At 48.0% G+C, this 27,993-nt stretch overlaps 1 protein-coding gene across 1 annotated transcript in view; it reads right to left on the bottom strand.

Moving 5' to 3' along the window:
* The window catches only part of SMC4 (structural maintenance of chromosomes 4), a 1,048,897-nt gene that overhangs the window by 448,230 nt on the left and 572,674 nt on the right, over positions 1 to 27,993 (bottom strand). The window contains exon 14 of the mRNA XM_069618465.1: positions 4,117 to 4,342. Within this exon, the coding sequence (XP_069474566.1) occupies positions 4,117 to 4,342 (226 nt within the window). The remainder of the gene's footprint in view (positions 1 to 4,116; positions 4,343 to 27,993) is intronic.

Here is a 27,993-nt window from a genome sequence, read left to right as displayed (position 1 = left end):
AGGATCTTTCTGACAAGAAATGGCGAAAAAAAGAAAACCAGGGCCATTTTGACAAAATGGGCACCCATGGGTGCCTTACTGCATCTGGGCCGAGACCAAAAGGAGTACCCGAATCTGAAGTGTTCTGCTCCCATATACGGACTCCAAGTCAGAATGTGCATTTACGCATCCTGGAAGACCACCACAGTGAGCCAATTGCCCTTCCAAAGAGGACTTTATTTGGCAAGGGCATGATCAACTTGAATTTCTCTTGGAAAGATCGAAGATAGCCCAGCTTGTTGATGTAAAACCTCGCTTTAAAGGTAGGTATTCAAAAAGGGTGCTGTCGCTCGTGCATGGAGAAAAGGACTGAAGGGCAATGCGGAGCTAAGGAGGGTGGGGTTACAGCCGCGTGCGGCACCCCGAGTAAAAAGGAGGACACATTTTTCAATTTGATGCTTTTTTACAAAAGTACTCAGGTCCCGTCCCAGTGTAGTTTTTTTCTACTAACCGCCACTGGGTTTACGATGAGGTGTGGAACTGTTGAGTGCTGCTATCCCAGGGATGGCCAGTAGACGTGCTAAACTGTCAGTGCCTAGGACCAAAATATAAAGTTTCAGTTGGGTGTCCTTGCTCACTGCCATACCTCCCTCCCCAAGGAAGGCTATACTCATCTGTTGGGAGCTGCACGTGTTATTTAGTACCAGAACACATCTGTTGCTAGTTACTTCACTAGCTAGTCGCTTACTCAGACTGGTTGTAGCTTGCCAGATGTGCGGAAGTCGGTCTCTTGCTTTGCTCCCGTTTATTCATGCTGTCAATTTGTTGCTTTTGCTTTCTGCCTTAATGGCTTAATATTTCCAGTCTTACCTTGGGTCACTCTTGCCTTGTTTTCCTCTGCCTGGTTTTCTTCCTGCTCTCCGTACGGCAATTGCCTTTTAGCCTGTGCACTCCTTAACATTCTAGGGTTTTTTCCACCTGCTAGGATGGAATCGGACTCCTGCAGGAGCAGCGCGGTAAGTAAAAGTGATGCAGAACGAAGGTGCTCGCAGAGGTTTACAGTGGATGCAGAAGAACTTGCGTTGTCTTGGTCCTTGCAGGTGCCGTTAGTCGTTGCCGGAGTGACCAGGATCGAATTAGGAAGTCTGGTGCTTGAGAACAGGTTGGTAAGCGTTAAGCCCATAGAGCAGGATAACGCAAAGCAAAGAAGGACACTGGCTTTGCTTATATAGGCAGCCCCACCATGAACACTGGAGCGTGTCCTTGATTGACTGTGGGTCTTCTGGCAGCCATGTAGGGTGTGAAAGCCTTTTAGGCAAACACGGCGGCCATCTTTAGACAGAAGCTATTTGGGATACTGAGGCTTGATGGAAGTGCAGGTTTGGCTTGCAGCGAGCGCCAGGAGCGCATTAGTATAGTCCAGCCTTCCTTCCTCTTTCCGACTAAAGCATGCACCACTACGGAGAGTGTTTAGGTGGCTACGGAGTGTTTGGATGGCCTTTGCTAGTGATCATGACAGGCTTATCATTGTATCAGGCACGATGACCCAGAGGACATTGATTGTATGCGAGAAGAAATCTTTTCAAGTGAAAGTGAAACTTCGCTTTCACCAAGGATTCCATTCTGATAGGGAATATTCATGAGCATGTCAATCCATGCCAGACCCCATGCTGGAGAACTGTTCAAGTTTTCCATTGGGTTTTGCTCTCCCTGATCTGCATTTCTAAAACAATCTTGGAGTTAATACTTGTCAATGCGTTACTTGTAGCCCTTCTGAAAAGTATATGGGATCTTACTTCCCCTGAACTGCGTATTGCCTTCTTTAACATCTGCAATGAGTTCTTACACTAGAATTGTATTCTACACTTCTGAAAAGTATAATTGGTTAAACTGTCATTTAACTATTCCTAAACCTACGAGTAAAGTTAATGTACCAAGAGGTTCTGCAGACCTTCAGGTTGGGTTGTGCTTTCACCCAAACTGCTTTAGAGCATCTCCAAAATAGATTCACCAGGTTACTTGTCCATGAGTAGTTTAAGGCCCCTCTAGAAATTATACAAGTTACTCCCTCTGAACTGTGTTCTCAAAAGTAAGTGTTGCAACTGTATCCATTCATAATAGAAGCAACGGACATGTTACAAGGTACACTTGCAACAGCGTTGGTCTAATTAAGTGATTGTACAACTGAACAACACTGTTCTGACCAATAGGGTCTGCTGCCCTTGAATTACTGATTGGATTCTAAAAGTCCAACTACTCACATTTTACTCAGCAAGAATAGCTTAATGCCATTCTGAAAGTATTAGGTTAGTACTGACTCACCTTGACTGATTATTGCTCATCTGAATAAGGTTATACTTTGGTTTGTATACAAGTATTAAGTTCATTTTTATGATTGTGTTCATGTGATTGTACTCAACTTTCCCATGATTTATCTTGGCCTACTTGTATTAAAATAAACCCATTATTTGTACAATACTTTGTGTCATTGTTTCTTTGGACCATATGTATGCTACAATATCTTTGTACCAAGCTACAGGCCTCACTCCCTCTTCAGATAAGCCTGGCTGCTCTGTCTACGCTACCAAATGTTGTCAGGTGGTACAGACTTGTACTAAGATTGGAGTTTTTGTACTGCCTCAGATATGGTGTTATGAAGCCTTTAGGTGGACTTTAGAAAAACTGCTTTAACTCACTTGCAGGTTTAACCAGGATTCCTCTTGCTCACATTACTGGTTCTTGCTCAGGCTATCCTCTTTGGCTTTGGTTTGCTCTTTTGAGCTCTGCCGGCATCCCGATCTTGGTCTTCTTCCCTGTGACCAGGTATGGCTGCGGGCGCCTCACTGTTCGCTCTGCGTGGTCGTTCGGTGTCGTTGGAAGGGCACACTGTCCACCAAAAAGCTGTTGTGTTCCCGACACCAAGACTTGGATGCCCGTCTCCTCGGCCCTACGTTCCGCATGCACGCTGGGTCGCCAGTGTTTCACCAACACGCTCAAAACACTTCTGAAACTCACAGGCTCCACCCACCTATCAGTTGTCATGCCGTCAGGGGGGGGGGGGGTGCAGAGCAGGTTTCCTTGGTTTACGTTCACTCCGCTTTGCATCTTAGCGTGTCCTCTTCCAATCTACTCTTCAGTTAAATGGCGGTTCTCCTTTAAAAAGTCTTGTTCTTGATCACATTGTGGCTTTGTCTTCAGGCATATCTCTGGATTTCATACTGTTCTTTATTTCTCATAGTTCCATATATGCCTAATGGGAATGTCTTAGGGAGCGCCTCACAGGAAAGTGAGCCCTTGTCCGCAAAGTGGCAGTCTCTCCCGGTGAGGTCCACTTGCCTTTGCCTCTACAGGGGTGTTGCTGAGCAGGCTGCATTCCCTCTCCTCACAGCGGAGAAGGAATACATTCTCTGGATTCCCCGCAGCTGCCTCAAATGCAACTAAAAAGTTGCAAACCAGCACCCTGCCCAAAAGAGATGAGCTAAACGAGAAAATTAAAGAAAATTGCTTTTAGTAAGCCCAAAAAGTCTGGTGAGAAATCAATAGCAAAAAGGAGGGGTAGTTGCATTGATGGGGTGGATGTTAGATGTTCCTCCATTCACAACAAGATCGTTTTGTCTAGGATAGAAAACTTGATTGAGTCTAAACCCAAGTCTGTGCAAAGGTGGTCTCAGGTTGAGACTAAATAACAGATAACAGCCTACTCCAAAACAAATGTAGGATACTAGGACCAAAATGGTCCAACTTGCCAAAATTTAATCATACGTTTTCAAGAAAGAAATATAGGTGGCAAAAATGAAATTGATGAAAAATAATGCACATGGCAAACAGACATCCAAAAAGTGACTGCCAACCCACTGAACCACACCTCTGTGAAACCACAGAGTCCAAGCTCCGATCTAATGAAGCACCTGTGAATATTTCACTACTTTAAAATTGCTGAGATGTAATAGAGAACCTTTCAGGTTAGGCTTGTTGTGCTCATGGTGGCTTTGTTTATGCATGGTCTTAATGTATGGCTTTCAATGGTGAAGCAGTATAGTTTGCCTTCAGAATATTTTTTGCCAGTGACCCTCCAAACAGTTGAATAAGTTTGTGTAGTATATACAGTTATATATAAAAGTCTAGTGGTTAACATACCTGACTGTTCTATGATTTGTCCTTGCAAAGTCACCACTCTCCATCGTTTATCTTTCTGAAAAGCCACTCTTGTTGCTTGGTCCAAGTTGTCTGCTACAAGGGTGTCACGCAGAGCAAAATAAAATGCAGGTCTTATCTGCTCATCTTTCACATTCACCATGTCAAACAAACGAGGAATATTTTCGGGGGTTTGGATTTTATCCATATTTCTTTCAGAAACCTTCATCTATGAAGAAAGAAAAAAATGCTTTATATTTATTTTATTTGCATATAAATTGAAAAACTTTTTTTAGCAAAACAAGAAAAGAACATAACAGACCAGCCATAAAAACAAAAAACACAAACAGACCGGGCGAACAAAGTGAAAAAAAGGCACTCCACGCAAGGAGCCAAGTAATGGTAGGACATTGTTTCATTTATCAACTTTTCCTAGGAGGCTCCAAGCGTTTTCGCAAGCTAAGCTCTGTGATAGCTTTGCACCTTTACGAGTCAAAAAACAAGGACTCTAGGAAGGTTATCATTCCAATCACATTACTCGTTTTATTCCTTGCAATCAGAGTTTACCAACATGTATCCATGTCCTATTTTTGGAAGTAGGTAAATGGATGACTAAAAAAAGGTGGTGCGCCTCTCGATCAGATCTTAACAGGTGACCCAATGCTTCAGGGTTTCTGTCTCATGTATTTTTGCAGAAGCGAGAGCAGTTGCTAACGCAAAGGCCACAGATCTATCTTACTTCGTCGGCTGGAGAATCAATGGTGTGCACAGGAATTGTTCTCTTAGCTTTTTGTCTGGGTATTGTTTCAGATCATCGCAGGTGGTGTCCATTCTGCGTGACTCTCCAGAAATATGTGCAACTGATAGATATCCTCCTGCTGACTCAACAGTTCTGATCCAATCAATTTCTCTTAATTTCATCTTGCACTGCTTGGGGTTTGTAATCAGGACTTCAAGGGAACTGCCAATTTCTTCCAATGTGGAGCCGATCTCTCGCAATAATTGTAACATCAGGGTGTGGGATGCCATTATTTCATTGCACAGCCTAAAATCTCTGGTGGGGCAGACGCAAAACATTTTCTGAATAGAGTGAAACTCTTCCAAAGGACGGTTGATTTTAGTGAAGAAAGACATAACTCCCGTCATATGATTTGTATTGGAACAGAATGAGGAAGGCCCAGAACTTTCTTCCAGAAAAGGCTCTCCAAGAGGGCCCACGTATTTTCTGGAATGTGAAGCATTGCTTCTGATCCATAAGATAATATAGGTACGACTTTTGACCGATAGAACAGGACGACGGGTAAGATGGAAAACCACCCATAAGTCTGATTCACAGCACATGCCTGACTTGCCAGGGCTTTTGTTGTGGCTTTCAAACGACACCATGGGCTCCTCCGATTCGGTGTCACTCAACCAAACCCCAAGTACTTGAATGTGGTGACGTGCTCAATATGTTCGCCATCAAGTCTCCAGGAGTATGCGTTCTTCCCTCCGAGTTCCTGAACGTTAGAATTTTGGACTTAGATTTGCAAGATGTTTAGTTGCTGTTGTAGCCCACCAACGGTGTTTGGTCTACTAAGATGAAATCGTCGGCATAGAGAGGTTGAGGTAGGGGAGCTCCGACGATCGCTGGCAGGAAAGTTTTTATAGTGGGGTCTGTGTGCTTCATGTCCACTAATAAGAAATTAAATAGGGCTGATGCCATGGGACAGCCCTGTTTAACTCCTCTGGCTGTGGATATTTCTACAGACAGCCAACTGGTTCTGTACAGTCGAACAGACAGCAAAGTGTCTTGATGCATGGCTGTTACTGGTTCAAGAATGGAATTTGGGCATTTCTTCATTTTCTTCAATTTGTGACAATCGATCTGGTCAAAGGCTTGTACCAGATCTATAAACGGCATGAAAAATTTGGTTTGTTTGCTTTGGGCACAACACTTTAGCATGTTGATAAAAATGTTAGCGCTATTTCCAGCACCTCCAACGCATGCAGTCTGGAGTGGGTTGTTAACCTTAGTTTAAGCGCACAACGTGCAAAAAAGTTCCAAGATAAATCGCACTGTATAATTTACTGATGACGTTTAGGAGTGCAATGGGGCGATAGTTCTTTGGGTAGTCCCCGCCAACCTTTTTGAAAATGGGGACAATGATAGCTTCCTTCCAGGAAGATGGTATTAGTGTGATGGAAATCTGCATTCACAGCGTGTATATGAAGGACGCCCACTCTGCCGGATGCTCTTAACATGAAGTTTGTGAGACCATTCAGTCCTGGTGCTCGGGAGTTTAACCGAGTAATTAGGTGCACAAAATCGTCACAACTTGGCGGAATAACGCACGGCTCCACACCAATCATCTTGGCTGTGATGATTGGGTGAGGTGCCATGTATAGTTTCTCAAGGTGCTGCATCCAACTAGCTTCACCAATAGGGTTTGATTGTTCTTCCGTTGGTGGCTCTCCGATATTAATGCCCAAAAGTTCCTGGTATTCCTCTTACCAAGATCTTGAGAATGTCAACGAACATCTCATGGAAGTCAGTTCCTGAAGTTTATCTTTGTCGGAAATTTTTATGGTCGCCTGGAAGTCTCGTTTTTTTGGCCACTTCCTAGTTTTGGTACTTTCTTCCTCCGATTTACTAGCTTCTGGTTCTAAGTTGTTGGGTGTCATGACCCACGTTCGGACTATTATGCTGCAACATTTGGTGCTGTGGGCTTAGGAAATCCAAGAGGGGGGAAAAGCCCACATTTGCACCAGAATCCTGGATAACCGTGCAGTTTTGCGCACAGCAAAATGGTCACCTGACCTGCCACCCACCAGTGCAAAGAAAGATGGTTCTGTTCAAACCCGTTTATTAATGTCAACAATTGCTAAGATCATGGGCCCGGAACCACCAAACAAAAATCCAACTATGGTTGAGTGTTTTACTTTACTGCAGATCCACATCAATGCCATGTCAAGCAAGGATATACTATCAAGTAAAATCCTCTCTTTTGGAAATGTATTAATTCAAGATAGATCCCAAAAATAGGTGCAGTACCGGCATTTTCCACAAACCGGCGCTAGGGGTCTAAACTCTGACTGGGGACCTGTATTGCAGAAGCTAAACAGCATCCTGAGCTTGCTGGGACTTCAAAGGTTTTTTGCCAGGAGGCAGTCTGATTCAATTAAAACAGTTCAAAGGGCCTCTGTCCATGGGAAGCATTCACACCAGCCCTTACCAGCAACAACCCAGGAGATCACATGGTCATGCTAACCAAATGTAGAGTGGCTCCCTGGTCTGCTGACCTCAGTCAACACATTAGACTCTTTCCACTGAATAGGGTATGCAGATTTTAGGTGTTTACTGTCACACTGCTCTGGGAGAAGCCAGACATGTGATCTGACTCACCAAGCTTCTGGGGGCGGACCCAGACACTTCTTGTGAATTGAAGGCAAATATATGTTTTATAAAAACACTGATAACTAATTGTAACCAGATGACAGGAATGTACAATTTGGAGATCCTTAAAATGGAAAATGTACCAACAATTTGAGTCTAAACTCAATTCCGTACGATGTTCTGGGACCGAACCGCACAATTTATTCATGTTGCAGACAGTGGGTTTAAGCTAGAGACATGGAAATTTACTGGAATCTGTGTAGAAAGGAGGTGTACATTTGTGTCATTTTTGGTAAACGTCCAATATTGGTAAACCAACTAAAAACGAAAATAAGTTGTCATTTTTGAATGCAAGCTCTTAGGAAGATCAGAGTTGAACAAGAATGTACCTTAAATCATCTGCAATCTGTACATGTAATGTCAATCACTTGTGTATCTGGGAAATATGTTTAGTTATGAGAATGATTTTCTAAAGCAAAAGCAAAGGGGCGTTTCTTCAATAGATTGTAAATGGCAGCATCACTCTGACTCACAACTCAGTTCCCCCAATCAAGGGAGAGAGGAGGAACTGGCCAATGATAAGTTGAGAGGGTTGGGCATGCAGAATGAGCCGACCCACCCACTTTCTAAACACATAAAAGGAGACTCTGCAGGACAGGTGGGGAGATTCAATTTCCATTTCCTTGCGGAGCACGCTGACAGACGACTTCACATCCAGAGATCCGGACTGACTCCAGACTAGAACTTAGAACTCTGACTCCAGAACTTAAAGCAAAGGCCTAACCCACAAGCTGAGTTCTCTTCAGCAGGCCTCAAAACCTAACCAAACTATTCACAGCCGGGCGAGCTGTTTGAATTCTTTGCCAAGAACTTTTGCCAGAACCGGTAGCAGACCCAGAAAGCAGTGCTGTATACAGAGAGACCAGAGGTACAGAGATCTGTACAGTGCCGAGTGCCAGACCAGCAGAGCAGAGCTGACCCAGATCGCTGTGCGCAGAACCAGTACCAAGTGGCGAGAGAACCACAGCCAATCCTGACTCGATCCGTGACGAAGTCGCATTCCTGTCCAAAATATAGTGAGAGTACTCAGCCAGAACTGTGCAAAACCCAATCTCTTAGTTAATATAATCTAATTCAAACGATTTTAACCTATTGAGAACTGCATCCTAGAAATCGTGTCATTCTGTCATTCTAATGCTGCAAAACTATCATTTGTCGTTCTGAGCTTTATTTTAATTTCGAGAACATACCTTCACAAAATCGTCCGTATCTCGGGAACCGTTTGTCCTAGGAAAAGAATTTAACTTTCATCTTAAGGCTAAGATTCTAAGCTTTCCAACAAGCCCTATACGTCTTTCTACTCCTTATACTTCCTCCGTAATTGCGCTCGACGCACGCGACTAAATTGCTGCGATTTGGCATTTTGCAGCATTCCAGCCACGTGTAAAAACATTTGTCTTTTGCTTCCATCACGGAATTCTGTTTTCAACTTGAAAACCATCCCTGAATCATTGATAAGGCTGGCCTGAACTGATTTAAAAGTATCTCTCACTCACCCTGAACCTCCTATAGGGAATTAAAAGCAATTTGAGTATATTTTGCACTTCATTGCCACCACATTTAAAAGGATTTTGCCTGTGTTTAAAATCATACCTGTTTTACTCTAAGCTCGCTGGGGGAACTGGAACTTTGTATTGCATTTGTGTGTATTCCTGAGAATTGTGTGTTACTTCCATCTCCTTACATTGCATAGGGGGGGGGAGGGGGGAGTGAATTGTCAAAGAAAAAGTGATCACATTATCTTTTGCTGAAATCATATCAAGTTTATTTCTGTACTGCCTTTTATTCATCTTTGCATCTCCTTGAAACCATAAAGCATTCTCTGATACCTTATTCCCCCGTTCCTAGTCATAAGTCACCAGAACTGTGCTATTGTAGGATTACCTATTGCTGATTACTGCTCATATTCACAAGTGTGATATCCATTATTAATTTATTATAAAAGTGCGATATATATTGTTTAATTCTCAAATAAACCTTTTAAATTTGCAAAACAAACTTACTACTTGGCTCAGTGAGGTCAGGGGGATTCTAAGAGAGGGGTGTCATCCAGAATACACGAACTGGACATAAAAATATATAAATAAGGGCTTCCCTTGGGCATCCCAGACCAGGCACTGACTTAGTGGGATTGCTTGATTTGAGTCCTTTAACAAAGTATGGAAGTAGTAGGGGGCGTGGCCAGCTGCATGTGAGGACGTTCCTGTGATCCTTACGATATGCTACGAACTCTTGTTTTTAGACTGCTGAGACTCCTACAAGTGGTTGAGCAGCTGTAGCAAACACTGGGGAAGGACCTGGGCGAATGAGGGACATCGGGAGCTACCCAGGAGGGGGATACACAGAGTCGTGGCTGAGACGGGGCCCCAGCGAGAAAATGGCGGCGAAGTGAAGCAGAGAACAAAGGGACCTGAAGCCTGTTGGCCTGAGGAGAGCGACGTGTGGAGAGAGGACGGCTGTGAGGACAGGAAGGTTGACAGCACGGTGGTGTGACCAGGGACCGTGCGGCCAAGACACTGAAAAGGAGGCCGCGTGCAGCTTCGGTGAGGAGTCAGCGAACTAAAAGTACAGCAGCACTGAAGGACCGTTATCCGGGACGTTAGCCCACAGTGACTTGCTGTGACACAATCAAAGGCAGCGGAGTTGGTGCTGCCCCTGGCTTTTTTTTTAGCAAACCCTGCCTTCGCCCCACTCACCCGCTCTACACCCTGCAATGGAATGAAGTCACCACCTGCCCCTGGCAAGGCAACCAGGACCGGGCAGGAGCATCCGCACATGGCGGTTGTGGGCGGGTGCTTGCGCCAGGCTGCTGGCACACCGGGATCAGGGATCCGAACTTTGACCTCACCCGTAATGAACCCACAGGAGAGAAGGTGGGGAAGAAAGGATCGCCGGTGGGACATTCTGAAACCGACGTTTGCGAGGTGAGGAGCGGGAGGGGGGGTGCATTATAACAGCTGACCAGATCCAAGTGCCGGGAAGGGCCCCCTCTCACCGCTACTACCGAGATGGGGCTATGGAGCTGCGTGATCTCTCCGCCCCTACAGGGTGGCTACAGCCTCTACGGATGGCATACTGAGGTGACTTGGGAGAGTTCACTGGCCTAGAATCTAAGGAGTATTGTCTGCACAGGAACACACAACCAGTTGAGTTCTGGCCAGCTGGGTCAGGGAAGCAGCTGTGGCAGTAAGGGATGCCAGGCCTGAAAAGAGGGATTAAAGCTGGACTGCAAGATAAGGGAACACTGGCCTGTGCGGTTGTTAGGGAGAATTCTCATCTATGGCTAATTTCCCTCACCTAATGAGTCCCCCAGCAGCTTTGCTGGACTTCTGGAGTTTATTTTATTCCATTTGGTAAGAGTGAGAGGCCCCCCCCCTTACCTGTGTTTTGCTATGTTTCTCTACCTGTTTTTGTGATTGTGGACTCTGAAGTGCACCACTTCAGTAGCCCTCTTTTTGTGTCACACAGCACCTTCAGTGCCGTGGCACAGGGTTGTCTTTGAGACTTCCCTCGACTCAATTTCTGAGGCGACTACCGTCCCCCAGAAAAGGGTAAAGTTACCATCAACTTTACTTAGTCAATCTACCACAGATCCAGTACACCCCATCTTCCACGGAGTACTGGAAAGGGTTAATTCGTATCCCTTTTTATGTGTACCTCCAAGAGCATTGTTTCGCTCTTTTAACATTTAGACTTGGCTGGTGGCAGTGGCATCTACCCTAACCTTTCTACCGCGATTATATTAAACATAGTACTGTTCTTGGCTAATATATTAGCCTCGCACATAAACCCGCTTGACCAAATAGTCTTTCTTTTGGCTCCGGTTGGGTTTATTCGCCATTTCTTTTTGTTAAAGTCCTTCTTGTGTTTTACTTTGCGCGGCAAACTAGGTTCGCCTTCTTTGTTCACTGTCTTTTGGCGGACTTCTGCTCAGAAGCCCTCCTCAAGGCGCCTGGGTGTCTAGGTGGGCTGAATGTGAGGGAGGGGTGTAGTCACCCCCTGCACAGGGTATCCTAGGAAACCCAAGTTCCACTTTATCATGATTGGCCAGAGTAGTTGTCTGGGCTGGACAACCCCCCCGCTGGGTGATTGACAGCCAGGCTATGTGAATGGGGTTTTTTCGCATAAAAGGCAGGTCTCTTGGGCTAGAAGTCAGAGAGTCACCACTGGAACTACAAGGAACCGAAGAGAAGCGGAGAGAACAGCTGCTGCAACTACCCCGTCCCGGTGAGGCCCTGCTGCAGTCCTGAGCTATCTTCCCTTCGACGACTCAGAAGATCCAGTGGAGTCTTCTTCCCTTGAGCTTGGTGGGGATAACCAGCTCATCTTCCACAGCAAGAGGATCCTCTTCCTTGGTTGAAATTGCAGCACGCTGCTGTAGTGGTCCGGATAGCCACCTGAAGAGCCTCTCCTATTTTTAAGGAGTGCACCTTTTATTACTCATAGCTGCTGACGGCTTCATCCTTGTGTGGTGCAGACGACGTCCTTTACAACGAAGCACCAGGAATCGTGGGTCTGCCGGAAACCAACAGGAACAACTGCCAGGGCACCAGCTGCACCATTGGAACAAGGTACTGTGTTCTACTTGAGGAAACGGTGAATCCCTTTTCTTCATTTTCAAGGCTTGCCCTCCTCATAGGTTTTGCATCCGAACATTGACAATATCTAAGTACTTTTGGCTACGTTGAATCGTGAACTGACTGATCTTCGGCAACAGGCCCCGGTGTCTTTTGACCCTGGCTCCGGCCCTTTGACTTGTGAACGCCTGTCTGTTACTTGATTCTGCCTGCCTAACCAAAATATTGCCTGTGATTTTTGCCTCCAACTCCCTCTGGGTATCTCAGGTGCTAAGTGTGTTTTTGCCCCGGTAGCATTTCATGTCACGGATACGCGTTTATTTAGTAGACCGAACTGTCAAAAAGTGATCGCAATTGTATTTGCGGTAACGTGTTTTGTTCGTAACGCCGGTTCATTCAACACAGGGTACTTACCTTGAGACTTGCTGTACAAAGTGAATTGGTTAGTTGTAGTATATTTAACGTGTCTTTATTTAAGTTTAATAGAAGTGCGTTTGAAACGAATGGTTTAAAAATAAATGTACTTATATTTTTTACTTGAAACCTTAACAATGTTTGCTTGAGTCGCAGTAATTGAGGTCCCTTTGTGTAATCTCTGCTACTGCTCATACTCTAGCTAAGCCTGGCTGCTCCACCACTGCTACCACTGTGACATAATAGTACAGGCTTGTACCAAAGGTAAAACTTGTATTGCCACCTGTAGTCTTAATTGTGTATAGTGGTCCCTAAGGGCACTGCACAGGATTCAGCTTAACAGCGGTCTGTGGGCCACCCCCCCCCCCCCATCCAAGAAGCAGTGGAGGTAGACAGGGACCAGTTTCTCGCCACAGGGAGTGGGCCCAGACTCAGAGGGGCCCTGGAACAAGGCATAAAGATCCCTATACAGACTGAGCGGGCAGAGGCCCAGCCCAATACCCAACTGGGCAGATTAAGCATTAGCAAAGGCACATACGTATACAGGGAGGGCACAGTCCATCAATTACTAAAGGAATTGAACAGTTGTGGAAGGCCCCAGGAGGGAAGGAAGGGCTCGGACCAGGGGCGGATGGGCACGCCTAAGCCACCACAGCGCAGCACGCCATCTGACAACTGGAAGGGGAACGAAGTAGGTACTGGCAGCCTGGGGTTATCCGGACTGCTGAGCAAAAAGGAACCCTGCAACAAAACCTAGCATAGAGGCGCCAAGACTGGCCCATAATAGGAAACACTAGACGGTGGCTTGGCAATTAGAAAACGGCACCAAGGGCAAAGCCAAGACAGAGGAAAGGGAATCAATGCTCTGGAGAGGAACCATTCGACAAAATACCTTGCATGTGGTGGCAGTGGGGAGCATAGTCAACATTGTCCCACGCTGAGAACCGCACTGCAGCAGCAGGGCTTAGTTGGTCACCAAGCACCTGCATATATGTGTAAACAGCGAAGGCCAGCCCAGGGGGGGGAGAGCACAACCCACCCATGGAGTAACGTTGCAGGGCCAAGAGGTGCACAACCCAAGGAGGCTTACAGTGGATGGCACAGGACTGACAGTGCCATAAACATCAGCGTGCAACAAGCAACGCCCGAGGCTAACCAATGACTCAAGAGGAGTAGAGCGCCTAAACCAGCAGAGGGAGCGGCGTATGCCCCCCGGGGCAAACTGGCGAGATCATAGAAGAAGCTAGACGGGCCGCCCGGTGAGGAGAAGGAGGAAAGGACACGGTCACGCGGTACAAGCAAAGAATGCCAAGCAAATCGAAAGGTAAAAAAGGCAGGCAGACGAGCATTGAACCTTTTGCCAGGAAGTCTGATAAGGGCCAACCTACTCCATCGGACGCTGCCATGGCCTTGTCCAGCGCTGTACAGCAGAAGGGCGAGAGCGAAAGCCCAATATTGGAAGCCATAGTGGCCCTGAAGGCGTCCCTGGAAAACAAGATGGATACGGTAATGGACAGGAATGTAGTCTCTCATGGGTGGGATGCTGTGGAGGTCATTTCTGGAATGCTTGGAGCCTATTTGATTGGTCCACTTGTGGATGGCTAAGGGATTGAAATTCATGTCCTGGAACATCAGAGGGGTTGAATCGCCTATCCAAAGCCTGTAAGGTGTTGCTGTACATGAGGCGTCACCAGGTGCATATGGCATTCTTTCAGGAAACTCATCTGGCGGCTCAAGGGGAGTCATGCTTTGGACAGGGGTGGGGTTGTCATAGTTACTACTTTTCCTATTCCTCCTATTCTAGGCATGTGTGTATATTGATACATAGTTCAGTTGGCTTTCGCCCGATACATGATTAAGGATCAAGAAGGTAGGGCGTTCGTGGTTATGGGAGTGGTACATGGTCAGCCGGTTACCCTGGTCAATAACTATGGTCCAAACCTAGACACAGGATTTGTTGAAATGGATAGCCCAGCAGCTAGATCAAGGCTCCCCCCAGGGTGGTTATTTGGGTGGGAGATTTTAATGTGGTGATGCAACCGGACTTTGACAGAACAGGTGGGATTTTGAGATCCGCCGTGAAGGTGACTAGTAAGCTGCAAGAACTGTGTTGGGCGTGGGATTTGTAGAACATTTGGAGGACTGGACATGGGGAGGCAGCAGAGTATACATTTAGTTCCTCATTGCATCAGTCTGCATAACGGCTAGATCACTTTTTATTCTAGAGGATTACTGGATGGGTTGTGGAGGTGGCTATACTTGCGCATACAATGTTGGACCGCCCGTCTGTAATTATGGTGCTGGGTGTGCAGTTATGACTGGGTGGGAGACCTGCCTTGGTGTTTAAGCGTGACGGTTTGTCTGATACAGTATTTTCAGAAAAGATTACGTAAGGGAATAGTTTCTTACCTGTAACTCCATTTCTCCAGCATTGCTTAGAATATTCCCCGTAGTCAGGCTGGGAATCCTCGGTAAATTACATAGACCTTTTCCATAGGAAAAATTGACACTTGTGTCCCATCTACGTTGTTTTTTGGCCGCGTAAGCCTGCGCCTCTAGGACGTAGTGGTATAAGTAGCCCCGCCCCGCGGCTCCCTCAGATTTCGACCCCCAAAGTAGTATGGGTGACATCTAGTTTGCATGCTAGGGGAGGCCGGCGAGTGTTTGTGAATCCATGAAAGATACCAATGCTGGAGAAATGGAGTTACAGGTAAGAAACTATTCCCTTCTCCAGCATTGGATCTTTCATGGATTCACATGCTTAGAATAGATTGTATAGCAGTATCCCCCATTGTTGGAGGTGTGTATGCAAACGAATAACACTAACCATAAATGCATATTTGCCATGGCTAAACATCAAATCATAGTACACGAACGGCTAAAAAACACTTTAATGTACATTAGCCGAAGGATATACCACTTTATAGGGGCCTACCTTATTGAAACAGGTGCCGTAGGACTGCACGACCCATTTGTGTATCCTCAGCATGTTGTTCGAGGCAATAATGCCGGGAAAACGTATGTGGTACCGACCTGGAAGCCGCCGAACATATCTCCCAGCGGAATCCCGGACCACAATGCCGCCGCCGCCACCAAAGTGGATCTCGTCGAATGGGCTCTTGGACTTTTCTCCAGCGGTTTCCCAGCTTTTGCGTGGCAAAAAGAAATGGTAGACGATACCCATCGGGACAGTCCTTGTTTTGAGATTGCTTTACCTTTAGCCAAAGGGCCATAAGCCATAAAAAGTGGTCTTGTGTCCGAGATTTTGAGAGCGATGGAGGTAAAATTTCAGAGCTCTTCTCACGTCCAATGTATGGAGAGTCCTCTCCGCAACAGACAAAGGTGTTGGAAAAAACGTCGGTAGCACCAGAGAAGAGTGCTTATGTAACTTGGTTGGGACTTTTGGAATGAAATGAGGATTAGTAGCCAATACGGCTTTATTTTTGAAAAACCTCAAATATGGTGGATCGATCACTAACGCTTGTATTTCTGACAGACGTCTAGCCGAAGTAATAGCCACCAGAAAAGCCAATTTCCACAATAAGAATTTCAATGACAATGATATCTGCTCAAAAGGAGCCTTCATTAGCGCTGCTAGAACCAGGTTAAGACTCCAGATTGGAGGAACCTTCTTCGTTGGAGGAAAAGTGCAGAACAACCCTTTCATGAAATGTTTAATCAACCGGTCATTAAACAATGGAGATGAATGTCTTTTCGAAGTAAATCTCGAAATGGCAGCCAGATGCACTTTTATCGATGAGACAAACCTTATTGAGCCAGGAGTAGCAAGTATGGTAGAAGCTGCTCCGGTGTGATGTTAAGTGGATGCAAACCTGGCTGATCCCCGCACCATAAGCAGAATCTCTTCCATTTGCATGTATACGAAGCGTTCATGGACGGCGCACTTGCAGCTTGCAAAATGTGACGACAGTCCGATGGAATTGCTAAGGTACCAAACTCAGAGAAATCAGGAGCCAGGCTGTCAGACTGAGGCTGTCTGGGTCGTGATGCCAAACCGCCCTTTTGTCCTGAGACAGAAGGTTCGGGATCCTCTGGAACCTCATTGGTTCCGCTGCTGAAAGATGGAGTAGATCGGAGAACCACACTTGTCTCGCCCAGTACGGGGCCACCAGGATCACCTGACATGGATATCTGTGGATCCATTGCAGCATCTGACGTATGAGTAGAAACGGAGGGAACGCACACAAAAACTTGTCCGTCCACGGAAAGGGGAACGCTTCCCCCAGTAAGTCTTGCTGTGGCCACTTGCTCGCGTATTGTGAGCACTTCCTGTTCTCTCGTTGCAAAGAGATCTAGGGCCGGACGGCCCCACTTTTCGAAGACAGTGTAGTTGTTGCTCGTTCAATTCCCATTCGTGTAGTCGATTCATCTCTGCTTGCACATTTTTGACTCCTGGTAAATGGAATGCCAATAGATATATCCCTTGGCGGAGGGCCACATGCCAGATCTCCTGGGCTTCGGTCGACAGAGTCCTGGAGCGAGTACCTCCCTGTTTTCTTAGGTAAAACATTGTTGTCGTGTTGTCTGTCATTATCCGTACAACGGATCGCTTTATGCGTGGTAGAAAGGATTTCAGGGCCCAACGCACTGCCCTTAACTCCAGCATGTTGATGTGAAGGCTGGACTCCTCCGATGACCACCGACCTTGAACTTGTAGAGAATCCAGATGAGCTCCCCATCCTGTCAGAGAAGCACCGGTCACCACTGTCATCTGGAACATAGGCTCCAGTAAGGGCATTCCTTTTGTTAGATTTTTGAAGATTTTCCACCACTGAAGTGCCTGCACGAGCTTGCTGTTGATGGTCAATTTGTCCGACCAAAGCCCTGGACTTTGTGCTCATCGATCTGTCAAGAATTCCAGAATGGGCCTCATGAAGAGACGACAATTGTTGATTAAGGGTATACAGGACGCCATGGTCCCCAGCAGGGACATGTACCTTCTTATTGACACTCTGGTGTTGACTTTCCATTCCGATGCTTTGTGTTGTAGTTTCACAACTCTTTCGACAGATGGTTTTACCAATCCTGACTGTCTGGAACTCCGCACCCAGAAAGACCAAGGTCCTTGATGGCGTTAAGGAGGGCTTTTCAAAGTTTATTGCGAAGCCCAAAGGCTGTAGGAGGGACATGGTGGCATTCAGACTCTCCCATGCCCTTACTAACCAATCGTCCAGATATGGGTACACATGATGACCTTCCTTAACCAAGCTGCCACTGGAGCCAAACATTTCGTGAACGTCCTGCGAGACGACTTTAGTCCAAATGGGAGGACCTTGAACTGATAGAGGGTTCGTCCGACGACTAACCGCAGAAATCTTGTGTCGACGCATCGGATATGAAAGTATGCGTCTTGAAGGTCTAGCGACGACAAAAAAAATCTCCCAGTTGTATCGATCGGATAACCTCTTGCAGTGTAAGCATTTTGAAATTTAGATTCTTTAGCCGCTTGTTGAGAGCCCGCAGATCTAGAATGGGACGCCATTTTCCATTGGGTTTCTTGACCACGAAGAAACGGGAGTACACTCCCTTTCCTCTTTCTGCCACCGGGACCAGTTCTATAGCCCCTTTCTGCAGCATAAGCGTCACTTCCTGCACCAGTATCTGAAGATGGGATTGTGGCGAGAACAATGGTGGAATGTGTGGCGGCTTGCCCTTGAACTGTAAGGAGTGAACCAGATGTATCGTGTCCAAAACCCATTGGTCCGTTATGCATTCCCACTCGTCGACGCGACGAGACACTGCCTCCCAGGACGTCTTGAAACTTGTCATTGCTGGGTTTTTGCCCGTCTATCCTTCACCGACGAGGAGTAGGAGCCACTCCTACTCGAATACTGATAATTTCTGCCTCTACAAGTAGCTTGGGCTGCTCGTCTGTAGCCTTGGGAAGAGTAGGAGGGTCTACTGAAACCTCGGTCTCTAGGCGATCCAAACGAGGATTTTCCTGAAGCTCCTCTGAAAGGAACGAACATTTCTGCCACTCTGGAGGGCTCCGAGTGACCGAGCAGTGTCAGAGTCTTCTTTCATGCCCTTCAAGACCTCATCCACTTTCTCGCCAAACAGTTGTTCCCCTTCGCACGGCATGTCCAGCACCTTGTATTGCACCTCCGGTCTAAAAGTCGTGCACTTAAGCCAGGCTTGCCTTCTTAAAACTACGCCGTTATTGATTTGTTTAAAACCAGCCTCCGCCAGGTCGACAGCAATATTTATGGAATGATTGGAAGCCTCTTCCCCTTCACGTACTAGCAGCATAGCGGACTTCCTGTGGCAGATGGTCCAAGATAGGAGCTATACGATGCCACATCTCTATCATACCGCGCCATAATGGCCAGGGAGTTGGCTGCTTTTTCTGTAGTCGCACCGACTGACAATACCTTTTTTCCAAACGCATCTCATCTCCTGGCATCGTTGTCCGGCGGGGTCGTGCATTTCTGTTGCGACCTCGCTTTCCTGGCCGCAGCAGTGGACACCACCGAATCCGGCGAAGGTTGAGACGTCAAGCACTTGGGAGTGGACTCCGGAGCCTTGAATTTCTTTTCTAACCGTCCTTTTATCTCCGGTTCTGAGAAAGGACAACGCATGGTCCTCAACCGCTCTTGCCAGACATGGTTCAAAATGGGGATAGCAAACAGATTTTCTTCTCTTGCCCATGATCAAAGAGAAAACAATCTTTTACTTCTTCTGGTGCTAGGCCAAACTCCGCACACGCTTTTCCCATCATTGCATGGAAGGCCCCGATGTCATCCGGTGGTGATGGTTGTGCCGGGCTCTTTGGAGTTTCCATTTCCGCATCCGACTCCCATGTCGGGTCCCTTGAGGGGGATGAGACGTCTGAAAGAGACCCTTCACGTTCTGACTCCGGCAGTTCTCCCTCAGAGTGTGGGCGAGAACGATCCTCAACCGGGCAAGTTGTAGGCATTCTGGTCGAGCGAGGAGCTGGACCTGGTTTGGCGACGACCGGCGTAGCCTGCAGTACCGTCGGGACACTAGTGTGAGGCAACTGCGTATCCAAACGCCGCAACAGCTTCGGTAACGTGTTCAACACGTCCAGGGACAATACTGCCTGGGGATTCAGCAAGGAAGAGGCGGCTGGGATGACCCTTCCACTCGGGAGCTCCACCGAACTGGTCGCACGTAACCCCAGATCGGTTGGCTGTACGATTGGACCACGGTCATCCTCCGCCGACGAGATGGAGGACCTGCTTCTGGTTGCAACAATGCCTCAGGCAAGATTGGGTCGAAAACCTCCGGTAGCCAACCCTCAGAAGGTGCCACCGTCGACGTCATTTTCTTCATAACCGCTGTTTGACCCGCCGAAGTGATCGTGGGAAGAGCAAGCGCCGATGGCAAAGAAGACGTTGACGATCTGGCCGTCGACGAAGTTTTTGGCGCAGAGCCTTGGGGCGTACTCGCCAATTTTGAACTCTACTTGTGGGTCGACGACACTCGACTCGGGGTAGAGCCATGGCGGTCTCCCGAGGAGGATTTCAATAGATCTTTTCTCTTTTTTGATGAGGATGATGACGTTTTCTTTGACGAAGAGTCCCACGCAGGATGTTTATCAGAGGGGCGTTTTTCCGATGAACCTGGTTTCTTCGTCGGAGGCTCTGCCAACGCAGAGCGACGAGGGGGCACCGGAGATTTAGATCTTGAGGCAGTAGAGCCCATCTCCGATGCAGGGTACGCACCGGCCCCGTCATTGCACAACCTAGCAAAAATAGTAGATACTCGAGGTAATCCCACTATTTTGCAAGACAGTTGAAATCTGAGGGAGCCGCGGGGGCGGGGCTACTTATACCTCTACGTCCTAGTGACGCAGGCGTACGCGGCCCAAAAAACTACGTAGAAAGGACAAAGTGTCAACATTTTTCCTATGGAAAAGGTCTATATAATTTACAGAGGATTCCCAGCCTGACGACGGGGAATATTCTAAGCATGTGAATCCATGAAAGATCCAATGCTGGAGAAGTTATAGATCACTTAATTTGTTGAAAATGTAGGCTCTGTTGCCTCGAATTCTTTGGTGTGGGAAACTTTAAAATGTGTGGTGCAAGGGCAGTGTATCTTGAAGGAGGCAGGGTGTTGAAATGGATGGCGAGATGACAGACAACAAGGTGCAGATTCAGAGTCTACAGGGTGCCCATTTCAGAAATTACCCGATTAAGCAGAACATGGTTAGGGAAGAACTATGGCAATGTAGCGATGCGCCTGTTGGGAAAGAATTAGGGCAGTCCAAATGGTGTGGGACTAGACAAGACTTATCTCTTGGTATTAGGTAACCCACATTTTAATCTAGGCCTGTACTACCCAAGTTGTTAGTGTGACTGAGCAGCCAGGCTTATCTTAAGAGGGGTAAATGTGAGCTGTAGAGCTGTACAATTGAAATCTGCAAGTACAAGTATCCAAGTAACACACACAGTTATATATAAAAATGGATCTATAATATACACAAGGTTTAAAGAAGCATTCTTTAAAAAAAGCATTAACTGCTAGTAAAATTCAATCAAAGTTAGGATTCACTTTTTCAAAGAAAATAAAATATAAGTTACTCAGCGTAGTGATTAACGTACTCTTAGTCCATAGTACCCTTTCCTCCATACTGTATGGGCGTCCCTTCCAAGGAACGGGAGACGGACGCTTTAGCAGAAAAACCTCCTTACCCTTTAAATTTAGAGGCGGGCTGGGGGGGGGGGGGGGTCCAGGGAGCATGCACTGCCCTGACTCCGCCTTCCGGCGCCGCACCTCTGTCCCCATTGAGAAGTCGACAATAGATTTAACATTGCCTAATGCGACCGGTATATTTAGGGCGAGGTTGGTGGGACGTATGGAGGAAAGGGGACTATGGACTAAGAGCATGTTAATCATTACGGTGAGTAACTTCTAATTACTCTTATGTACCGTCCCCTTTCCTCCATACTGCATGGACGATTACAAATGATTGTAGCCCCAGGGTGGAGAGGAGACCCTCCTTAAGCAAATAGGTTCCTGAAAACCAGCTGTCCGAAAGCCACAACAGATCTACAACCGGCATTTAAACAGTAATACTTGCCGAAAGCTGAGGAAGAGGCCCAAGTGGCCGTCCTGCTTATGACTTGCCAAGGGACATTGCGCTGAAATGCGATGGCCGTTGCCTTGGCCCGACTGCGTGGGCATGCATGTTGACCAGGAGCGGATTTTGCTGGCCCTCATACGCTTCTTTGATGGCAGAGACCATCCAGCGGGATATGGAAGCCTTCGAAGCCTGGTAGCCTGGCTTCGAGCCTCTGAAAGTGACAAACAGGGCATCCGACTTGCGGAAGCCCCTGATCCTGTCCAAGTAGAATTTTAGGGCACACCCAACATCCAGGCAGTGCAGCACCCTGTGCTTCAAAGAACGTGGGAAGGACCATTTCCTCGTACAAGTGAAATTCAGATGGAACATTGGGCAGAAATGCCGGGTGCGTCCGCATGACTACCTTGTCCTTGTGAAAGGTGGTAATATGGTTCAGATGCAACCAGCGCCTGGATCTCACTGACTCTGCAAGCCAAGGTAAGACTGACTAGTAAGGCTGTCTTGATGGTGACCAGCCTGATGTCCACAGACACCATTGGCTCAAATGGTTTGTGCGCCAGGGCACCCAAGACTATGTTAAGGTCCCACACAGGGTGCAGTCTCTTGACGGGCGGGTAGAGCTTAGTGAGACCCATCAGATGTTTGACGATAGGGTTGGAGGAGGAAAAAATTCCTTACTCCGCGTTCCTGTAAGCCCAATGGCTGCAAGCTTTGTGCAGCAGGTGTCCACCTGTACGCCCGAATGAGCGAGGTGCAGCTGCGACTTCTTGAGATTGACCAAGAAGCCCAGATCGTGCAGTGCGTTCATAAGGGCAAGGGAAGAGTGGCGAACCCCTTCCGGAGATGTAGCACTGACAAGCCAGTCGTCGAGGTATGGGTAGATGTGGAGGTCCTGCGCTCTGAGGAGGGCCGCTACAGTGTTCATGAGTCTGGTAAAGACCCTGGTGGCCAAGTTGAGGCCAAATGGAAGGACTTTGTATTGAAAATGGTAGCCCATGATCCTGAACCATAGGAAAGAATGATTGGGCTGCCAAATCTGGACGTGTAGGTATGCGTCCTACAGGTCCAGGGAGCACATCCAGTCTCCCTTGTCCAATGTCTCCTGCAAACATTCAAGATGGTTATGCCAGATTTTATAGCGGAGTAGGGAGCGGTTGAGGGTGGAAAGGTCCAGCACAACTCAGGCCAGCCTGGTTCTTCTGAATGGCGAAAATCCTGGAGTAGAAGCCAAAGCCTCGCTGGGAGGCTGTCCCTTCCTTCACTGCCTGGCTCTCTATGAGCGACCGGATCTCGGCCAAAAGAGTTGCTGACCCAACCTGTGGGAGTGGAGGGGAAGAGGCTGGGATAGGAAGGCGGTACCCCGTGGATACCACGGAGAGGATCCAGGGGTCCACGATATTCTGGCGCCAGAATGGTGCATGGAGAGCAAGCCTGCCCCCCACCGGAGACACGTGGACCCGAAGGGGCGTGTCATGCTTTCTTTCCCTCAGAGGCCGACGCTGAGGGGGGACTTGAAAAAACCCTTACTCTCCACACCCCTTCACCACCTTTTTTTTTTGCACCAGTTCTGAGACGGTGAGCGGTCCGGCAGCCTGGATCTGCATTCTTGGAAGCCGCGGAACCCTCCCTATGTACAACCCTTTTCCAAGCGCTGCTGAGATTGGGCGTACGATTTGGGCGTGGTTTTTTTAAGAATGGAAAGAGACTTTGCAGTTTGTGAGCTGTTCTTTTTGTCCAGCTCTTTGTACGTAGAGGAGTGGAAGAGGCCTCCCCCCCGCTCGAACCGTAGATCTAGGAAGCGCTCCTGGACATCCAGGTTGAATTTCGTTGTACGCAGCCAGGCGGTTCTCCCATCCGTGGCAATGCAGATGACATGGCCTGAGGTATCGATATGAGCCAGTGTGGATTCCATGAGGTCATGCGCCACGAGCTTGCCCTCAGCTAGCCCCGCCTTAAAGCGTGATGACTGGGTGGGGAGTTCCGGGAGGAAGTCCGCAATTTCCTACCATAACCTTTGGTTTGCGGCAGCCAGCATGGCATCTGCGTTGGCCAGACAGAGGTGCAAGGATGCGTTTTAGATTTTCTTGCAGTACGCCTCCAAGATCTTCTCCTTGCCTAGCACATCGCAGAGGAGGCGGCTGAGGATGACTGAGGCTTGGAGTATAGTGATGCTGCAGCGATCACCGAGGAGTGTGGCGGAGGATGGGTCGAGAGCAAGAGTGTATCCCCCTCCATCTGCCTGTACTTGGCGTCGATTGACCGGCTGGACCGAGTGGGGCTTGAGCCAACCCTTTTTGACGGAGACTACATTGGTTTGCAGTGGAACCGCTGTGTTGGCAGAGGGGTGTCGCGTGAGGACTTCTGCCAGAACCCCCCTCTGCCGGTTGTTCGACCTCGGGTTGGAGGAGGCCAGGTACTCCGCCAGGCCAGCAAGACGTTCGTGGAAGGCCCTGGCTGAGGATGGCGTGTCTGAATCCTCCTCTTCGTAGTTGTCTGTATTCTGCAGATCTGGAGGGTCCTGTGGAGGAGGAGGAGGAATAGATGGCGCTGGAGGCTGGTTACAGGGACCGCATCCGGAAGGCTGAGGAGGCGGCACAGGTTGTGGAGCCGGAGGAGGCGGCTGCACTGGGGCCCCGATGGAGTCTGGTGCCGCTAGCATGGCAGGGATGACTTCACTGATGGTGTCCTTGATGATAACCCCCATCTGAAGAGACCTCACGAGGTCAAGGAATTTCTCAAAGAGCACCTCCTTACTGGCCAAAGAGGTGGTAGGGGGTACCGAGTAGTGGGGGGCAGCTGGAGCCGCTGCCTACCCTGTCCTACGGACGCAAAGGAAAGCTGCCTTGCGCAAATGAAGGTTAGACTGTAGGCCACATACCTGGTTGAGGCCAGTCCCACCATGACACGTACTTCGCCGAATTCCTGGAATGGCGTTGGACGGGTGCCTCTGGCATGACGGCCATTTTGTTGAGCTGCCTGCCACGTGCCTGCGACGTGGTGCTCGGCCTGCTGGGCCCGGCCTCGTCCAAGACTCTTGCGTGTGGATCACGATGCCTACCCTGCTCCTCAAGCCTTGGCCCGTTAGGTGCGACACCATCGATCCGGGGGTTGGTAGAGCTGCGTTTAGGCACCCCCTTGGACGTATTGCCGGTGTTGGGGCGTAGCCCCTCTGCCATGGTGCCGATAAAAGGGCAGAGCCCTTCGGGTGTAAACCTCGTACAAGAATCTTCCGGTCCCTTAACACTGCACCCGGGAGGATCTGAGGATTCCTCGACACGAAGGCCAGTAGCTGCAGAAGCAGCCTCGGTGCACGTGCCGGTAGAAAGACCTGGCCTTGCGGGGTGCACTGGAAAATATCGACCGTACCTTGGGCCTTGTTCGATGCTTCACAAAGTTCTTGAAATCCTCTGGAGGCGACCGCTGGAAGAATTCCCTCCACCTGGCGAGTCTTCTTCTGCGCCTTCGAGGACAGCAAGTCACACGCCGAACATGATTGCCAACCGAGGTCTGTGCCAAGGCAATGTAGGCAGAGGGCGTGGGGGTCTGAAGTTGGGAAGAGCCCGCTGCAGGATTGACACCTGCTGAAACCCTTTAGAAGTAGACATGGGCCAGGGAGGAGGGCGACGCCTGAGGACCGAGTACCTGAATGATAGACAAGACAAAAAAAAAGACAAGCCGTATCCGTGCGTGGACCTACATGGTCGAAGCCAAACCCAGGAGCGCTGGTGAATTTGGCCCGTTACCATTGACGCGGAAAAGGTAACTGAGGCGTGCCGCCAGAGGGCGGAGCCAGGGCAGCGCATGCTCCCTAGGCCGCACCCACGCGCACCTTTAAATGTAGAGGGGAAGAAGGTTTTTCTGGTGAAAAAGGTTCTGTCTCCCGTCCCTTGGAAGGAACGCCCATACAGTATGGAGGAAAGGAAACGCGACGCAAGAGTATTGGTAAATACTTTCTTTATGCCAACACATGTTCTAGCACACAGAGTGACTTCAGTAAAGGTCACTATTGCACTTATCTTGGTTACCAATTCAGTTACTGAGTTGTTAAGGGAAGGTGAGAATAAGATTTAGAACATACTTTCAATAGTTTACAAAACAATTACAATCTCGCAAAAGGGAGGCAGGTAGACTTATCCTAGCAACAATACTGCCAACAATTACAACCTATGAGGGAACAAGTACAGCCAAAGCCAAGAGGCCAAGAGGTTCAGAAGGGTGCTTTTAGGGAGCTAGAACAGTCAAAGTCAATGGACAAAGTCAATAGTTCAGATGCACTTCTTAAAGAAAGTCTTTGCAAAGTTAGTAAGTTCAGAAGAAATCACTAAGTCAAGTGAGCTACTTTGTAGAGAGCACAAGCTGTTAAGCCAGTGCATTTGAGTTGGGATCAAATCTAAAGTGTAACAAAAGCACTTCCCAAGGTAGGAAGCACAATTTATGGCTAATAGGTGAATACCCCAGCCCCACAGTACCTTTGATTTGAAGAAAATGTTTCCAACTTGATTCCTCCTTGCTACAACTTGGCAGCGCCTTGTGCCTGAACCTTGGGAGGACGTCTGGCGGGTTCCTGCGGCAGTACTCTGGAGAGTGACTGCCCAGCATTAGATTTCCTTTGTTTCAGAAGCACTTCAGTGTTTTGGGCCTTTTTCTCAGCACCAATGAAGAAGGAAAGGTTCTGGTTGGTAGTGGCTTGCTCCCTCGATCCTGGACTCTGGATCAAGATTTTCTGCTTCTGTAGGGTTTGGACGCCCACGAAAATTCGGACTTCGCAAGGCAATGCTCTTATCAATGGTCACATGACCTGGTCATTGGACTTCTGCAGCTCTGGTGAGGCACAGCAAGTTGGGGTTGCGCCAAATGGGAGGTAGTCTTAACTGGGTCAGCACAGCTGCAGGGCTTCACTAGTAACTTCACGGGCCAGAAGGGTGCTGCTGGCATCTATGCACGTCTTCTGCTTTGGATGTTCCTCTCCAGTGGTCTACTGCCTCTAGTCCCAAAAACCTCCACTGTTATGTGAGTTCCCATTCATTCAGTCTAGGCTGTCAATTACACAGCAGGGTGGCTGTCCTTCCAGGACAGCCAGCGGCCAATCTGAACTGGTTTCACTCAGGCACACCTACAGTATAAGGACAGGGGAGTTGTGGGACCCTTGGAGAGAAAGTACTCAGTGAGACATTCACTGCTCCTGGAGAAGTCTGGTGTAGTAAAGACTACTTCAGCTGGTGATTCAAGAGTTTAAAATAATTTGTTAAACAAAAATTCAAGAAAGCTTCAGTTCTTTGTTTAGCTCATTTTCTGTTTTATTTGCTCAATTGGTTGTTACCAGAAGCCCTAGCCAATACATTTTGGACTGGAGGTCCTTCACGGCGTGCTACATTGTTATTCTCCCATGTTATATTCGTTTCATAATTGCCGTTTTTTAGTTGTGGGTGGCCAAAGTAGATTGGGTGCCCAGGTGCTGCAGGCAAGGGTAGCGATTGTGAGCGTTAAGCTGGCCCCAAGAAGCCCCTCCTTCACTTCCTGCCCTTCCAGATACACTGGAGCCTTGGATGGGCTTCAGGGGTGAAGCCCGCCAAAGGCAAAACACAAATGACTCAAACCTGTTTCAACTCGATAAAAGCCAAGAAGAAACCAAAACAGAAAATGGTGAAAAAAAAGACAACTAGGGCCATTTTGTGAAAAATGACCACCGATGGGTGCTGTACTGCAGCCAAGGGTTCAGCCTGCAGTAAAAATTCACACTGGTAGTAAAAATTAAACCACTGCCACCAGCCATTTAAAGTAGGTTAGTTTAACAAAAAATGTCACATTAGAAGTGGGATAGGGAATTACTTAGTAACCACCCATGTCATCAGTGGCACTCCACAAAAGGTGATGTGTGTAAATGCAAAAGTAGATGCCTATAGAGTTTACCAGACTCCATAAATAAGTAAAGAACATAGAAAATCATAGTCAGGAAAACACGAGTGAGAAAAAGGCCCCACTCACTCGGGAGTAAACATTTTAAAAACCTGAGTCCAGAAAAAGATCTGGGGGTCTGTAAGGTTAAAGTGAAGTAGCACAGAAATGAAAATTCTACCCAACACCAGAGCCACAGGTCCTGGTCTTCCTTCACAAGCACTGGTGAGCAGGTCCACCCGTTTCCGGATGTAGAACATGGTGATGGTGTTGTCTGAAGATCCTCACTAGTGTGTCTTTCAACAGGAGAAAAGACTTAAAGGCCGAGAATACGACCCGAAGCTCCAGGACGTTGATGTGTAGGTCCCACTCTTCTGGGTTGCCAGAGGCCTCTGGCACACATCTGTCTGGTGTGGGCTCCCCATCTCTCTAGAGTCATTCGCGGTGACTGTCTCCTGGTAAAGAGGAACCTGAAACAGAGCTCCCAG

This window comes from Ambystoma mexicanum, chromosome 10 (assembly GCF_040938575.1).
Source record: "Ambystoma mexicanum isolate Mex_15411 chromosome 10, UKY_AmexF1_1, whole genome shotgun sequence".
Classification (NCBI taxonomy): domain Eukaryota; kingdom Metazoa; phylum Chordata; class Amphibia; order Caudata; family Ambystomatidae; genus Ambystoma; species Ambystoma mexicanum.
Note: the sequence above shows the minus strand (reverse complement) of the source record. Positions and strands in the feature narration are given on the sequence as shown.